Below are 16,875 nucleotides of genomic sequence, written 5' to 3'. Positions count from 1 at the left end.
GGTGGGAGGAAACCGGAGCACCCAGAGAAAACCCACGCAGGTCATGGAGAGAACGTACAAACTCCGTACAGACAGCACCTGAAGTCATTATCGAACCCGGGTCCCCGGCGCTGTAAGGCAGCAACTCTACCGCTGCGGCAGTGGTGGGCTTTTACTTGTGTAAACTACAAAGTGCTGGAGGAATTCAGTGGGTCGAGCAGCATCTGTGGAGGGAATGAACCGATGACGTTTGGGGTCGAGACCCTTCTTCGAAGTGCCTCCAGCAGTTTATTTTCCGCTCCAGGATAGAGCCAACATTGGTACATCTTTGTCTCATCTCAGTAATTCTCGTTGCTCCAAAGCTTTCACATTCTGAAATGATTCTGTGTGCCTGTGAGCCTGCATTTATATCTAATGCCTCCGTATACATCACCATTAATTCCTCCTTTCTTCAGGGAAAGGATGTCTTTTACCTGGAGGTGGTAGAAAAAGCGGTATGTCGCGGCATTCCAAAACATCTCCTGAAAGACAAGGGTGAGAGATCATCTTTGAGAGGCTGGATGGAGGGGAAAAGTGAAACTGAAGACATGGATGGAATAGCTTTCCAAATGGAAGGAACCGATGCCAAGGTTGTGGAACGCACCTTGTAGATGGTTCCTTTGCAGGTAATTCCATCGCCCACGTAGGTTGGGTAGCAACTGCACGATCGTTCGTTGGGTCCTGTGTGATTACATTTGGCCGATGCACCACAGCCACCATTGTCCTGAAATAAATGGGACCAAAGTGCTCACTCCTGGTTTCCACGCTTCTGGACAATTAATATCCGGTGTTGACAATGAGACACAATGAAGACCAACACGGATACTCACCACTTTACACGGATTCATGGGTTTACAGGTCTTTCCATCACCTTCATAGTTAAGCAAGCAATTGCACACGGCCTGAAACCATCAAGAAGAATTAATTGAAAACAAAAATCAGTAATGCAAGAGAGCGGGATAGAGGTGCATGGGTCAAATGGGACTAACTTAGATGGCGGGTCTTGGTCGGCATGGATGGGTTGGGCTGTTTCTGACTCTATGACTCCAGGTAATTGATTACGGGGCATACATTAAGTTGACAAAAGCAGGAAAACTCAGGTAATAGGACACCAGTGAGACTTTAGTGATGACAGCCCAGGGGATGTTCCTTGTACTCCAGAAGATGTTTAACTCATTTAAGTGTCAACACGATAGAAAACGAACATTTCCCATGAACACAGTAAGTTGAAAGGAGGCATAGGTAGCAGAACCTAAGTAAGTTTCAAGGGAGCACGCAAAAACAGGGATGGCACGGTGGCGCAGCGGCAGAGTTGCTGCTTCACAGCGCCAGAGACCTGGGTTTGATCCTGTACGGAGTTTGTACGTTCTCCCTGTGACTGCGTGGGTTTTCTCCGGGTGCTCCAGTTTCTTCCCACACTCCAAAGACACGCAGGTTTAAAGGTTAATTGGCTTCAGTAAAATAGTAAATTGTCCCCTGTATGTAGGATGGTGCTAGTGTACCGGGTTAATCACTGGTCGGTGCGGACTCGGTGGGCTGAAGGGCCTGTTTCTGCGCTGTATCTCAAAACGCTAAAGTCCAAAACAGAACCAGGCGAGTTTGAAAGGAGCTTGGGAACTGGCGGCCCGGTGAATGTGTGGAATGTGGGAAGCCGTGAGCCGGGGCGTCAGACAGAGTGTGGGAATCTTCAACACCCTGGAATGAAATGCACTCCGCACCATCATCAAAAATTGGGTGTGAATGTGTGCGGAGTAATGAAGCTCAAACCGAGCTGCCAGGAAGAACTCAAGACACAAGGAACTGGTTTACAGGGAAAGACACAAAGTGCCGGAGTAACTCAACGCATCAGGCAGCATCTCTGGGGAATATAGTTGGATGAATTTTCAGACCGGATCCCTTCTTCAGTGTGGAAGTGGATTAAATAACGCAGGGAGCAGGGAGGTACACCGTGTTCTTAAAGCACATGTAGCAACACCACTATAAAGTGGTGAAGTCTGAAATTTAGATTAGTTTAGAGATACAGTGCGGAAACAGGCCCTTCGGACCATCGGACTACCGAATCCGTGCCGACCACGATCACCGTACGTTAGATCTATCCTACACACTCGGGACAATGCACAGACGTCAATTAACCTACAAACCTGTACGTCTTTGGAGTGTGGGAGGAGACTGGAGAAAACCTACAGTCACTGGGAGAACGTGCAAACTCCGTACAGATAGCACACATAGTCGGAATCGAGCCTGGGTCTCTGGTGCTGTAAGGAAGCAACTCTATCACTGTGCCACCCATAAGCAGGGTCCCAACCCGAAATGTCATCTACCCATGTTCTTCAGAAATGCTGCCTTGTGTGCTGAGTTACTCCAGCACTTTGTATCTTTTTTGCTCGGTCAGGCAGCATCTGTGGAGGCAAAGTGGGGGGGGGGGGGGAGAGGGTAGCCAGTTTAAAGAGGTGAGGGAGGAATGAGGTAGGAGCTGGCAGGTGTTAGTTAGATCTAGGCGAGGAAGGGTTGATGGACAGGTGGAGGCAGGTGGGAGATGGATGGGTGGAGACAGCAGCAGAGACTGGGTGGTGCTAGATAGATAGTTTAGTTTAGTTTATTGTCACGTGTGCCGAGGTACAGTGAAAAGCTTTTTGTTGTGCACTTTCCAGTCAGTGGAAAGACTATACATGATTACAATCAAGCCTCCCACAGTGTACAGATCCAGGATAAAGGGAATAACGTTTAGTGAGAGATAAAGGCCAGTAAAGTCTGGTTAAAGATAGTCCGAGGGTCTCCAATGAGGTAGACGGGAGATCAGGACCACTCTCTAGTTGCTTCTATTTATTTATTCGTGTCATCACACAGCTGTTTGCCAATAGCGAGCACATTTTAGTGCCACGTCGTTGGCCTCTGCAAGATCCTTTACAGTGCATGTGTCAGGCAGCATGTCACAGCTCAGGAGATGTTCCATAGTCTGGAGGCCCCGTCCGCATTTGCAGTCTGCCGCATCTTCAGTATATCCCCACTTCAGCATGTTCGATTTGCTCCTCCCCATGCCTGTCCCCAGTCTGTTGAGACTGCGCCAGGTTATCCACGGTTGGTCGGAACCTGGTGGGAGTTTCTCAGAGGGATCGATTGCCGTGAGATTTCTCTAGTCTCTCGTCCCAGAGTTTGAGCCTCCTGGACGATGCACTGCAGTGCAGGGGATGGACAGAAGAGAGGAAACTTCGGCGTGAATTCAAACGCTGAGGTAGCAAAGGGGGGTCATGTATCTCTGGTTGCTGATAGGATGGTTCAGTTGCCTGATAACAGCTGGGAAGAAACAGTCCCTCAATCTGGAGTTACACATTTCCAAACTTCTGTACCTCTTGTCTGATGGGAGAGGAGTGAAGAGGGAGTGACCGGGGGGGGGGGGGGTGAGACTGGTCCTTGATTAAGCTGGTGGCCTTGCCGAGGCAGCGTGAAGTGTAAATGGAGCGAATGGAAGGGAGGTTGTGTTTGTGTGATGGTCTGGCTGCAAGTTATGGAATTCGATGAGAAGGAAGGGTGAAGAGTTGAGCCAGGTAAGGGAAGGATGGTGGGCTGTTGGAAGCAGAATGGGGGACACAGTGGACTTGTTTTCACTGACCTGGTTTGGCCCAGTTTGAGTGCATTCAGCATTGGCGTGGCAGCCTCCGTTGTTCTCCGAGCAGGGGTTAATTTCTTAAAGAACAGAAAGAATGAAACAAAACCTTCTATAACTTTATAATCTCGAGTTTATTGGCGTCAGTCGCATTATGATTATGTTACTAAAATAGCAATCCTGGGATCTCAGGTTCATGATCCAGAAACACAGGTTTCTGTCACAGCAGGGGAATTCAAATGGAATAAATAAAAAGCTTAAACTAGTAACAGTGTCCACACAACTACCAGCATGTCATTGAAAGATAACCCATTTGGGTTCCATAAGACAAGGGAGCAGAATTAGGCCATTTGGGCCGTCAAGTAAGCTCCGACATTAATAAAAATCTATCATTACACAAATAGACAATAGACAATAGGTGCAGGAGGAGGCCATTCGGCCCTTCGAGCCCGCACCGCCATTCAATGTGATCATGGCTGATCATTCTAAAATCAGTACCCTGTTCCTGCCTTCTCCCCATACCCCCTGACTCCACTATCCTTAAGAGCTCTAACTAGCTCTCTCTTGAATGCATTCAGAGAATTGGCCTCCACTGCCTTCTGAGGCAGAGAATTCCACAGATTCACAACTCTCTGACTGAAAAAGTTTTTCCTCATCTCAGTTCTAAATGGCCTACCCCTTATTCTTAAACTGTGGCCTCTTGTTCTGGACTCCCCCAACATTGGGAACATGTTTCCTGCCTCTAACATGTCCAACCCCTTAATAATCTTATACGTTTCGATAAGATCTCCTCTCATCCTTCTAAATTCCAGTGTATACAAGCCTAGTCGCTCCAGTCTTTCAACATAATGGGTCACTATAGAAATAATATAAAAGATTTCTTAAATAATATTGCACATTCAAAATAGTAACTGTCAAAATTACAATCGTTGATACTATTGTGAAATAAAATACAGCGTGTTGTTGTTAAAACTATTCAATGAATTGAAGGACTTTCGGATAATTGTGAGTATTGTGCGCAGTTTTGATGCCCCATATCTGAGGAAGGGTGTGTTGGCATTGGAGAGGGTCCAGAGGAGGTATATGAGAATGATTCCAGGCATGAGTGGGTTAACGTATGATGGACGTCTGACGGCACTGGGCCTGTACTCGCTGTAGTTTAGCAGAATGAGGAGGATCTCATTGAAACTTACGAATAGTGAAAGGCAGACACAAAACGCTGGAGTAACTCAGCAGGTCAGGCAGCATCTCGGGAGAGAAGGAATGGGTGACGTTTCGGGTCGAGACCCTTCTTCAGACTGAGTGAAAGGCCTTGGATAGAGTGAATAGTGAAAGGCCTTGGATAGAGTGGATGTGGAGAGCATGTTTCCATTAGTGGGAGAGTCTTGGACCAGAGGGCACTGCCTCAGAATAAAAGGACGTACCTTTAGAAAGGAGACGAGGAGGAATTTGTTTAGCCAGAGGGTGGTGTATCTGTGGAATTCATTGCCGCAGACGGCTGTGGAGATTTTTAAAGCGGAGATTGACAAATTCTTGATCAGTACGGGTGTCAAGGGTTATGGGGAGAAGGCAGGAGAATGGAGTTGGGAGGGAGAGATAGATCAGCCATGATTGAATGGTGGTGTCGATTGGATGGGCCGAATAGCATAATTCTGCTCCTTTGATTTTTGAATATATAATGTACTATTCTCACCAACACATATGAGTCCGTCGCCCGTGTACCTGGGCTGGCAGAGGCACTGTCTTTGACCTGGGAGGGTCTTTTTGCAGATTGCGTTGGCTGAACAGCCTCCATTGTTCGTTTTGCAGGCATCCACAGCTGTGAGTAACAGGCACCCAAATAAGTCAGCGATATCATTGCATCCCGCGGGTAACGTTACTTAAACTTTAGACCAGATACGGCGTGGAGACAGCCCCTTCTGCCCACCGAGACTGCGCTATCCCACGCACCAGGGATATTTTACAGAAGCTAATTTACCTACAGTCCTGTACGTCTTTGGAAAGTGGGAGAGAACTGGAGGAGCACCTGGGGGAAACCTACGCGGTCACAGGGAGGAACGTGCAAACTCCGTGCAGACAGCACCTGAGGTTTAGGATCAAACCGGGTCCTTGGCGCTTTAAGGCTGTGCCACTGTGCCATCCTTGTTTGTTATAGCTTTTACCCTTATAAGGAGACAAATCATAGCCAGCCTTGGTCAAGCAGAGTTTGATTGGTATGTGATACTTTACTGATTGGAAAACTAGTTAGTTTAGAGATACAGCATGGAAACAGGCTCCAGTCTTCAGCCCCCTGAGACCATGCTGAGCATTGATCACCCGTTCATACCAGCTCTATGTTATCCCACTTTTTCATCCACTCTCGACACAGTGGAGACTATTTTATTGATGGCAAATTAACCTACAAACTGCCACATCTTTGGGATGTGGGAGGAAACCGGAGCACCCGGAGAAAGCCCACGCACGCGGTCACAGGGAGAGCGTGCAAAGCTGCACACAGACAGCACCTGAAGTCAGGATTGAACCCGGGTCTCTGGCGCCGTGAGGCAGCAGCTCCATTGGTGCCATTGCCCCAATGCATCTCTGCTATTAATTCAGGAATCAAATTCAACATTACACTTCATGGGTTAGGGGCAATGGCCAAAGCTGTATGAACAGTGAAGAGTTCAACATTCAAGCTCACCTTCACAGAAGGTGCCATTGCCTTTGAAGCCAGCCGCACATTTACAGTAGGTGGAGCTTGATGTGGCGATGCAACTAGACAAGAAGATCAAAGTTCAGAGTGAGCAACAGATAACTACTGAAACAGAAATATCACTCGTTCAAAGCTTCTGAGCTACCAGAGTACGTACTTAGCACTTGAATGGCAAATGTCACCACACAGACTCTCAGTAATTTCTGTAAAAAATAGAACACACGTTACAATCGTTAGTCCTGACCCGAAACATCACCTCTCCATGTTCTCCAGAGATGCTGCCTGACCCGCTGAGTTACTCCAGCAACTCTGTGAAACATCACCTATCCATGTTCTCCAGAGATGCTAATTTGGTCTCCTAATCTGAGGAAAGACATTCTTGCCATAGAGGGAGTACAGAGAAGGTTCACCAGATTGATTCCTGGGATGGCAGGACTTTCATATGAAGAAAGACTGGATGGACTCGGCTTGTACTCGCTGGAATTTAGAAGATTGAGGGGGGATCTTATAGAAACTTACAAAATTCTTAAGGGGTTGGACAGGCTAGATGCAGGAAGATTGTTCCCGATGTTGGGGAAGTCCAGAACAAGGGGTCACAGTTTAAGGATAAGGGGGAAGTCTTTTAGGACCGAGAATGGTGAATCTGTGGAATTCTCTGCCACCGAAGGTAGGTGAGGCCAGTTCATTGGCTATATTTAAGAGGGAGTTAGATGTGGCCCTTGTGGCTAAAGGGATCAGGGGGTATGGAGAGAAGGCAGGTACGGGATACTGAGTTGGATGATCAGCCATGATCATATTGAATGGCGGTGCAGGCTCGAAGGGCCGAATGGCCTACTCCTGCACCTATTTTCTATGTTTCTATGCTGCCTGACCCGCTGAGTTACTCCAGCACTCTGTGAAACATCACCTATCCATGTTCTCCAGAGATGCTGCCTGACTCGCTGAGTTACTCCAGCACTCTGTGAAACATCACCTATCCATGTTCTCCAGAGATGCTGCCTGACCCGCTGAGTTACTCCAGCTCCTTGTGCCATTTTCAGAAGTTAACAGGGATGTAATGTTGAGGCTTTATAAGGCACTGGTCAAACCGCATTTGGAGTATTGTGAACAATTTTGGGCTCCATATCTGAGGAAGAATGTGCAGGCACAGTGGCACTGGAGAGGATCCAGAGAAGGTTTACGACAATGATTAGGTTAACATATGGTGAGCGTATGACCGCACTGGGCCTGCGCTCGCTGGAGTTTAGAAGGGTGAGAGGGGACCTCATTGAAACTTACTGAATAGTGAAAGGCCTGGATAGAGTGGATGTGGAGAGGATGTTTCCACTGGTGGGAGAGTCTAGGACCAGAGGGCACAGCCTCAGAATAAAAGGACGTACCTTTAGACAGGATATGAAGGGGAATTTGTCATTCACAAGATAATGAACTTAAGCTTACCTGTATCACACATGACGTCCCTCCATCCAGGTTCACATTCACAAGTGCCGTCCCCATTAAGTCCTTCGCTGCATTTACCATGATCACATTTGCATTCTAGAAAGACGTTTGCGGCAAAGGTTATTTTTGAAGCGTAAAAACAAGAAAACATTCAGAAAACATTCAATGGCGTTAAGCACCATGTTCCTGAATCTTCCTCCCCTGGTGTGCAAAATCGTGAGAGGCACAGATAAAGTGAATGGTCACAATTGTTTTCCCATGGTAGAGGGAGTACAGAACTAGAGGGCACAGGTTTAAGGTAAGAGGGTAAAGATTTAAAAGAGACCTGAGGGGCACTAAACAGAGCGTAGATCTTAACGGAAACAAGCATGGATAAGATGAATGTAAGAAAATAACTGCAGATGCTGGTACAAATCGAAGGTATTTATTCACAAAATGCTGGAGTAACTCAGGAGGTCAGGCAGCATCTCAGGAGAGGGTCTCACATCTTCAGTCTGAAGAAGGGTCTCGATCCGAAACGTCGCCCATTCCTTCTCTCCTGAGATGCTGCCTGACCTGCTGAGTTACTCCAGCATTTTGTGAATAAATACCATGGATAAGATGACTGGTCACTGCCTTTTTTCCCAGGAGAGTGAGCACAGTGGCGTCTAGGCCGGGTGAGACGGCCCATCTCGACCTCATTGGGACTTCCGCAGCTGATCTGCGGGGTGGGATTTGCCTCGTGTGACCGGGGCTCTGAAACTCCAGCCTGGCCTTTGCCGGCAAAACCATGCCGCATAGGATTAGGGGTATCAAGAACCATAGGTTTACGGTGAGGGGGGAAGGATTTAATAGGAGGGGTAACTTTTTTACACAAAGAGTTGCTTCCTTACAGAGCCAGAGACCTGGGTTCGACCCTGACTACGGGTGCTGTATGTACGGAGTTTGTACGTTCTCCCAGTGACCTGAGTGGGTTTTCTCCGGGTGCTCCGGTTTCCTCCCACACTCCAAAGACGTACAGGTTTGCAGGCTAATTGACTTGGTAAAATTGAAAATTGTCCCCAGTGTGCCTAGGATAGTGTTGGTGTATGGGGATCGCTGGTCGGCGCGGACTCGGTGGGCCGAAGGGCCTTTTTTTTTTCAAACTGTACCTCTAAACTAAACCCTATCTATTCCTCTGATGATTTTGCACACTTCTATAAGATCTGCCTCAGCCTCCTGGGCTCAAGGAATATAAAGTCCTAGCCTGCTCAACCTCTCCATATAGCTCAGGCCCTCGTGTCCTGACAACATCCTTGTAAATCTTCTCTGCACCCTTACGGAGAGTACAGGCAGCTATGTTTGGATGGGATTACAACCACACTGGCCATGGGGAGTCATTGGGAGGCACAATCCTGGAGTTAGGTTAGCTAAAGGAAGGCCAGAGAAGATGCAAACCTTGATCACAATGCAGTCCATACGTGTCGTCAACACAGGTCTCACAGGCTGTGCCGGTAAAACCTTCCTTGCACGCGCAGATCCCAGTGCCGTTGATTCCATCCTGGCAAATTCCATTCCCGAAGCAGGAGTTTCCACTCTTTCCTGGGCATGCTCGGCATTGCTTTCCATAGTAGTCGGAACAGCAACCTCGAGTCTGGAAACAAGGTCAGAGAGCAGTGGTATTTCATAAGTTCATGAGTTGTGGGAGCAGCATTAGGGCCATTCGGCCCATCAAGTCTACTCCGCCATTCAATCGTAGCTGATCAATCTTTCCCTCTCATCCCCATTCTCCTGCCTTCTCCCCATAACCACTGCCACCCGTACTAATAAAGTATCTACCAATCTCCACCTTAAAAATATCCACTGACTTGGTCTGCACAGACGTCTGTGGCAATTAATTCATAGAAACATAGAAAATAGGTGCAGGAGTAGGCCATTCGGCCCTTCGAGCCTGCACCGCCATTCAATATGATCATGGCTGATTCCACAGATTCACCACCCTCTGACTAAAGAAATTCCTCCTCATCTCCTTTCTAAAGGTACGTCCTTTTATTCTGAGGCTGTGCCCTCTGGTCCGAGACTCTCCCACTAGTGGAAACATCCTCTCCCCATCCACTCTATCCAGGCCTTACAAAGCCAGAGACCCGTGTTGATCTTGTCCAGGGATGCAGGAAAATAACTGCAGATGCTGGTACAAATCGAAGGTATTTATTCACAAAATGCTGGAGTAACTCAGCAGGTCAGGCAGCATCTCAGGAGAGAAGGAATGGGTGACGTTTCGGGTCGAGACCCTTCTTCAGACTGATGTCAGGGGGGCGGGACAAAGGAAGGATAGAGGTGGAGACAGGAAGATAGAGGGAGATCTGGGATGGGGGAGGGGAAAAGAGGGACAGAGGAACTATCTAAAGTTGGAGAAGTCGATGTTCATACCGCTGGGCTGCAAGCTGCCCAAGCGAAATATGAGTGCTGTTCCTCCAATTTGCAGGTGGCCTCACTCCGACAGTGGAGGAGGCCCAGAACAGAGAGGTCCGTATGGGAATGGGTTGCGTGTGGCCTCACATCGACTGTCCTGGGCCTCCTCCACAGTCAGAGTGAGGCCACACTATGCAGTTTGCAGCGTTATTTGGAGGTTGCGGTGTTTAGTAGCCTGATGATTGTGGAGTGGAAGCTGCTCCTGAACCCCGACATTACAATTTTCAGGCTCCTGTAAAATGTGAAATGAGAGCATGGTCAGGGTGATATGGGTCTCCACTCAGGCAGCAACTCCTGTAGATTCCTTCGATGATGGGGAGGTCAGTACTGTGATGGGCTGGGCTATGTTCACCACCGTATAAATACCAGTGATTCTGCTCAATATCAGCCAGATTTAATTTAGTTTAGCTTTGAAATACAGCGTGTATATACGACCGTTGGCCCACCGAGTCCATGCCAAGCAACAATCACCGGTACACCAGTTCTATCCTACACACTAGCGGCAATTTTCAGAAGCTAATTAACCTACAAACCCACATGTGTCTGGAGTGGGGGAGGAAACCGGAACACCCGGAGAAAACCCACGTGGTCACAGGGAGAACATACAAACTTAAAGTCTGAAGAAGGGTTCCAACACGAAACATCACCTAATCCTTTCCTCCAGAGACGCTGCCTGACCCACTGAGCTCCTCCAGCATATTGTGTCTATCTTTGGTGCAAATTCCACGCACAGACTCCAACTCCAACTTCATCTATTGCATCCGCTGCTCTAGATGTCAACTTCTTTACATCGGCGAAACCAAACGCAGGCTCGGCGATCGTTTCGCTCAACACCTTCGCTCAGTCCGCCTTAACCAACCTGATCTCCCGGTGGCTGAGCACTTCAACTCCCCCTCCCACTCCCAGTCTGACCTTTCTGTCATGGGCCTCCTTCAGTGCCATAGTGAGGCCCACTGGAAATTGGAGGAACAGCACCTCATATTTCACTTAGCCAGCTTATAACCCCATGATATCAATATTGATTTCTCTAATTTCAAGTAATCCTTGCTTTCTCTCTCTCTCTCTCTGTTACTCTCCCACTTCAGTCATCCTGCTAGTTTCACTGTTTGTATCCCTTCGTTATCCCCACCTCCACAGCCATCAATGGACCATTGTAGGCTCTACCTTTCCTGGGTCATCGGTGCTGGCTCTGATTTGTTCTTAACCTTTTCATACCTCTAGCATTCCCTCACCACTGCCTCTTATTCTGAAGTAGAGTTGCTGCCTTAATAGCGCCAGAGACCAGGGTTCAATCCTAACCGTGAGTGCTTTCTATACGGAGTTTGCACGTTCTCCCTGTGACCTTGTGGGGTTTCTCCAGGTGCTCTGGTTTTCTCCCACAGTCCAAAGACCTACAGGTTTGAAGATTAATTGGCTTTGGTAAAATAGTAAATTGTCCCTGGTATGTAGGATAGTGCTAGTGTACGGGGTGATCGCTAGTTAGCGTGGACTCAGTGGGCCGAAGGGCCTGTTTCTGCACTGTATCTTAAAATCAAAAGGAAGTAGTTGACGACGGTACTTTCACAACGTTTAAAGAAACATTTAGACCGGTACATGGATAGGATAGGGATGATGGGGATTTATAGGGATATGGGCCAAGTGCAGGCAAGTGGGACTAGTGCAGATGGGGCATGTTGGTCGGTGTGGGCAAGTTGGGCTGAAGGACCTGTTTCCATGCTGTATGACTCTACGACTCCAAAGAGAACAAACGGCTTTGTGGATCAAAATTGTAGTTGTTAGCCTTCAATGGTTGACGAAGGTGTACATTTATATAAAGGTGCACATGTACCATGTCATGTATTCTGCTTTTGCCTTTTACTTGAACTTTACTTACAATCACAGTTTGCACGCAGCTTGATATGCAGCCTAGGTACACCACCCTCTGTCCATTCACATATATTGTGATGATGCAGTTCTTTCTTTTCCCGACCTGCAAGATGCATAAAAGCAAAAATAAAACTGGACTCTGCAGCAAGTCTGTGGAATATTTTCCATCTTACCGCAGCAAGGGAAATCAAATCTCACCGCTGGACTTGATCCAGGTGGGCACTTCACTTTCTGCTGGCAATTCAAACAATTGCCCTTTAAAAGAAAGAAGAAAGTTAGGTTTAGGTTTATTATTATAGACAATAGACAATAGACAATAGGTGCAGGAGGAGGCCATTCGGCCCTTCGAGCCAGCACCACCATTCAATGTGATCATGGCTGATCATTCTCAATCAGTACCCCGTTCCTGCCTTCTCCCCATACCTCCTGACTCCGCTATCCTTAAGAGCTCTATCTAGCTCTCTCTTGAATGCATTCAGAGAATTGGCCTCCACTGCCTTCTGAGGCAGTGAATTCCACAGATTCGCAGATTGCCACGTGTAGCGAGGTACAGTGATAATCTTTGTTTTGCATGCTATCCTAACAAATCAGGTAATACGATAGGTGGGTATAATGCGCTGGAGTAACTCAGCGGGTCAGGCAGCATCTCTGGAGGAAAAGGGTAGGTGACGTTTCAGGTTGGGAGCCCTCTTCAGACTGAAGGTAGGAGGTGAAGGGGGGGGGGGGGGGAAGAGCTGGAGGTGAGAAAAGACCAGAGGTCGACACAAATGACCTCAGGCAGGGCGAAGGGCCTGTTTCTGCGATGTATCTCTGAAACCTTAAGACTAAAGTCAAAGTTATTTGGGGCCCAAGTTCAACTACTTTGAGAGTTACAAGTAGTTCCTTCAGTTCAACTCTTACCACTAACAAATTAGACACATTGGTGTCACATCGATTCTTCTGGATCTCCAGAACCTTGGTTAGTCCATGGATCGTTCCTTTGTCTGTTTCCATATCGGTTAGGTTAACTGGTGCATCATTCACAAAAAGCTACAATGAGAGAGTCAGAGAGAGAGATTCAGCACAGGAACAGACCCTTCTGTCAATCAAGCACCCACGGAGCACCAACTATCCATTTTACACTAAACCTACATTTGGGCGGCACGATGGCGCAGCGGTGGAGTTGCTGCCTTACAGCGCCAGAGACTCAGGGTCAATCCTGACTACGGGTGCTGTCTGTACAGAGTCTGTATGTCCTCCTGTGACCTGTGTGGGTTTTCTCCGGGAGCTCCGGTTTCCTCCCACACTTCAGAGATGTGCAGGTTTGTAGGGTAATTGGCTTGTTAAAATTGTAAATTGTCCCTAGTGTGTGTTGGATAGTGCTAGTGTGCGTAGGTCGCTGGGGTCGGCACGGACTCGGTGGGCCGAAAGGCCTGTTTTTGCACTGTATCACTAGACTAAACTAAGGACAGGTCTTTTGGCCCATGATGCCTGCGCCGAACATGATGCCAAGACCAACTGTGTATCAGCCTGTATGTAATCAATATCCCTCTATTCCCCGCATATCCACATACATATCCAAAAGCCTCTTAAATTACACTATCGTATCTGCCTCATCCAGCACCTTCGGCAATGTGTTATGGGCACTCACCACCCTCTGTGTAAAATACTTGCCCCGTATATCTCCTTTTAATCTTTTCCCTCTCACCTTAAAGCTCTGCCCTCTCACATGTGATTTTTATGGTGCGCTTTGGGCCATGCTCAGTGAGAGTAGAGTGTGTGTCACATTGTCAAAGGGACAACATGGAAGACAGGCGAGATAGACCAGCTGGCTAATTTCCTGATGGACGCGTCCTCATATTTAGGGTTGCAAATCACCCACCTCCTCTCTTCTCTTCTACTTGTCCGAAGCCATATTTATGTTTTTATTATAAGTTCATAAGTCGTAGGAGCAGAATGAGGCCATTTGGCCCATTGAGTCCACTCCGCCATTCAATCACGGTTGATCTATCTTTCTCCCTCAACCCCATTCTCCTGCCTCCTCCCCGTAACCTTTGACGCCCGTACTGATCAAGAATATGTCATTCCCCGCTTTAAATCTATCCAACGTCTTGGGCTTCCACAGCCGTCTGTGGCAATGAATTCCACAGATTCACCACCCTCTGACTAAAGAAATTCCTTTCTAAAGGCATGTCCTTTTATTTTGAGGCTACGGCCTCTGGTCCTAAACTCTCCCACTGGTGGAAATATGGATTGAAACATTCTCCCCTCATCCACTCGATCCAGGCCTTTCTCTATTTGGTAAGTTTCAGTGAGGTCCCCCCCACTCATCCTTCTAAACTCTAGTGAGTACAGGCCCAGTGCCATCAAATGCCCATCATTGTTGAACATACGTGCATTTTTACCTGGCCACGTCTTCGAAAGAAACCAACTTGAAACGAAAATCCAAGCATTGTCTCGCGATGCATCCCATTGTGCATATCACTCTCCATCAGCTTCTGACCCAGGATGACATGGTTTTTTAGTACATCTTCATCCTGTGGGGAAGAGCATGACACATGTTCTTTATATCCCTTACAAAATCGTGGGGTGGCAACATTGACCATATGAACAATGAGCTGGTGCTTTAGGCTTGTGTTCACCAGAGTTTGGAAGAAGTCAAGAGTGTTTTATTATCATGTGTCCCAAACAGAACAATGACATTCTTACTTACGACAGCAGGACAGAATATCTAAACACTTTACTCTGTAAACAATATAATAAAGGAGAAAAGAAAGTTCAATATATAAGTGTGTGTGTGTGTTCAGAGATGCTGCCTGCTGCACACACACACACACATATATATATATACACTAGACCAAGCAGACCCGTTGGGGCCAAACCTCTCCTGCATTGGTGCAGCACCCTCTCTTCCCACACCCCCTCCCCTCTTCCCTCCCCACTCCCCTCCCTCCCTCCTCCCCTCCCCTCCCCCTCCATCCACCCCCTCCCTCTCCCCTCCCCCTCCCTCCCCCTTCCCCTCCCCCCACTCCATCCCCCTCATCCCCTTATACGCACTCTTCCCCCCCTCCCTCCCTCCCTCCCTCCCTCCCTCCCTAGGAGATAGATTTAAACTTTAAAATGTGAATAACTTAAAAATTATAACACCGATTTCAATGAAACTTCTTCCATCAGCACCAAAGAGGGTGAGATTTGGACTCGCCAACGTACCAGAGCGTTTAAGGCTTTCTCCCGGAGGTACTTCTCAATGGCCTCATTGTTTGGGGCATAGACAGTATAGGTGTTCGCACTCTCAATTTGTGCAGCCAGACCCTGTTGCTGAAACACACAATGGGCATGCTGAAACGATTGAACATTTCCAACTTGCTGCCTCATGGTGCAGCACTTCCCAACCAATTGCACTCTGTACCAGCAGAACTTACCACAATAAACTCTTTGAAGCGAGAATACCCAGGCATCTGGTTTAGTTTTGCCAGCAGGCCATATGATGCATCACTGATCGTCTGTTCAGGTATTAGAACCTACAACAAAAGACCTGGTGTTACATATGATCATCCCGCAATGGGCTAAAATTATCCAAAACTCTGCTTCTTGTAATATCTTCAATTTGTTGGCTTTTCATTTTATGGATATGAGAACTTGCAAATTCAGCTTTAAATGATCTCATTCACAAAGCATATATATTGGTATGAGGGCATCTCATCTCAGAGAGGAAATATGATATGCTGATAATATTGATCATACCTTATCAATAATGTGCATTATCCCATTCGTTAAAGCTATGTTGGGATTGAGTAGATTGGCTCCTCCTATTATGGCGTTCTGGAAAAACAAAACAATTAATGGTATAACTAGAACATAATCTGTAGTCGTGATCTCATAGTGTAGGCAAGTTAAGTGGTTTAAGTTAGGTTTAGGTTTATTATTGTCACGTGTACTGAGGTAGTTCCCTGAAATTGAATGTAGGAAGTGGGTGCCACGGTCTCCTGTTTAAGGCCAACCTCCCTTCCAATGACTTCATCCGCACTTCACGCTGCCTCGGCAAGGCCACCAGCATAATCAAGGACCAGTCTCACCCCGGTCACTCCCTCTTCTCCCCTCTCCCACCAGGTAAGAGGTACAGAAGTGTGAAAACACACACCTCCTGATTCAGGGACAGTTTCTTCCCAGCTGTTATCAGGCAACTGAACCATCCTATCAATAACCAGAGACTGGTCCTGGCCTACCATCGACCTCATTGGAGACCCTCAGACTACCTTTAAATGGACTATACTGGACTTGATCTTGCACTAAATTGTTATTTCCTTTCTCCAGTATCTGTACACTGTGGACGGCTCGATTGTAAACATCTATGGTCTTTCTGCTGACTGCATAGCATGCAACAAAAAGCTTTTTATTGTACGTCATCGGTACATGGTGACAATAAACTAAACTAAGGTAAACTAAAGAGTGGGATACGCAGGAATGTTCCTAATGAAGTGGAACTTGGGGTTCAGGTCCATAGTTCCATGACAGTGGCAGCACAGCCACCAGGTAGGGTAGAGAAGAAGGCATTTGACATGGGCAGTGCCAACTAAGGTAAAAGTCCTGACAGAGTTAGTGGTTAAGTTTAGGTTTAGGTTTGTTATTGTCACGTGTACCGAGGTACAGTGGAGAGCTTTTCTTCGCATGCTATCCAATAAAATCAGATAATACATAAATACAACCAAGTCAAACTCAAGTATAAAAGGGAAAGCAAAGGGCAAGATACAGAGTGCAGAATACATTTCTCAGCATTGTAGTGCATCAGTCCCATTGACAAAGTCCAATGTCTCAATGCAGTAAAGGTGAATCGTACAGTACCCGAGCT

General features: G+C 47.3%; 1 protein-coding gene across 1 annotated transcript in view; it reads right to left on the bottom strand.

Moving 5' to 3' along the window:
• Positions 1 to 16,875, bottom strand: part of stab2 (stabilin 2) — a 105,546-nt gene that overhangs the window by 35,521 nt on the left and 53,150 nt on the right. Inside the window, exons 31-46 of the mRNA XM_078417213.1 lie at positions 15,771 to 15,848; positions 15,449 to 15,547; positions 15,237 to 15,344; positions 14,432 to 14,563; positions 12,948 to 13,076; positions 12,246 to 12,302; positions 12,055 to 12,150; positions 9,168 to 9,363; positions 7,752 to 7,847; positions 6,472 to 6,517; positions 6,303 to 6,376; positions 5,316 to 5,441; positions 3,629 to 3,702; positions 849 to 920; positions 623 to 742; positions 453 to 500 (exon numbers count right to left, since the gene is read on the bottom strand). Of these exons, the coding sequence (XP_078273339.1) occupies positions 453 to 500; positions 623 to 742; positions 849 to 920; positions 3,629 to 3,702; positions 5,316 to 5,441; positions 6,303 to 6,376; positions 6,472 to 6,517; positions 7,752 to 7,847; positions 9,168 to 9,363; positions 12,055 to 12,150; positions 12,246 to 12,302; positions 12,948 to 13,076; positions 14,432 to 14,563; positions 15,237 to 15,344; positions 15,449 to 15,547; positions 15,771 to 15,848 (1,551 nt within the window). The remainder of the gene's footprint in view (positions 1 to 452; positions 501 to 622; positions 743 to 848; positions 921 to 3,628; positions 3,703 to 5,315; positions 5,442 to 6,302; positions 6,377 to 6,471; positions 6,518 to 7,751; positions 7,848 to 9,167; positions 9,364 to 12,054; positions 12,151 to 12,245; positions 12,303 to 12,947; positions 13,077 to 14,431; positions 14,564 to 15,236; positions 15,345 to 15,448; positions 15,548 to 15,770; positions 15,849 to 16,875) is intronic.

The sequence above is a fragment of the Rhinoraja longicauda genome, chromosome 20 (assembly GCF_053455715.1).
Source record: "Rhinoraja longicauda isolate Sanriku21f chromosome 20, sRhiLon1.1, whole genome shotgun sequence".
NCBI classification, from domain to species: Eukaryota; Metazoa; Chordata; class Chondrichthyes; order Rajiformes; family Arhynchobatidae; genus Rhinoraja; species Rhinoraja longicauda.
Note: the sequence above shows the minus strand (reverse complement) of the source record. Positions and strands in the feature narration are given on the sequence as shown.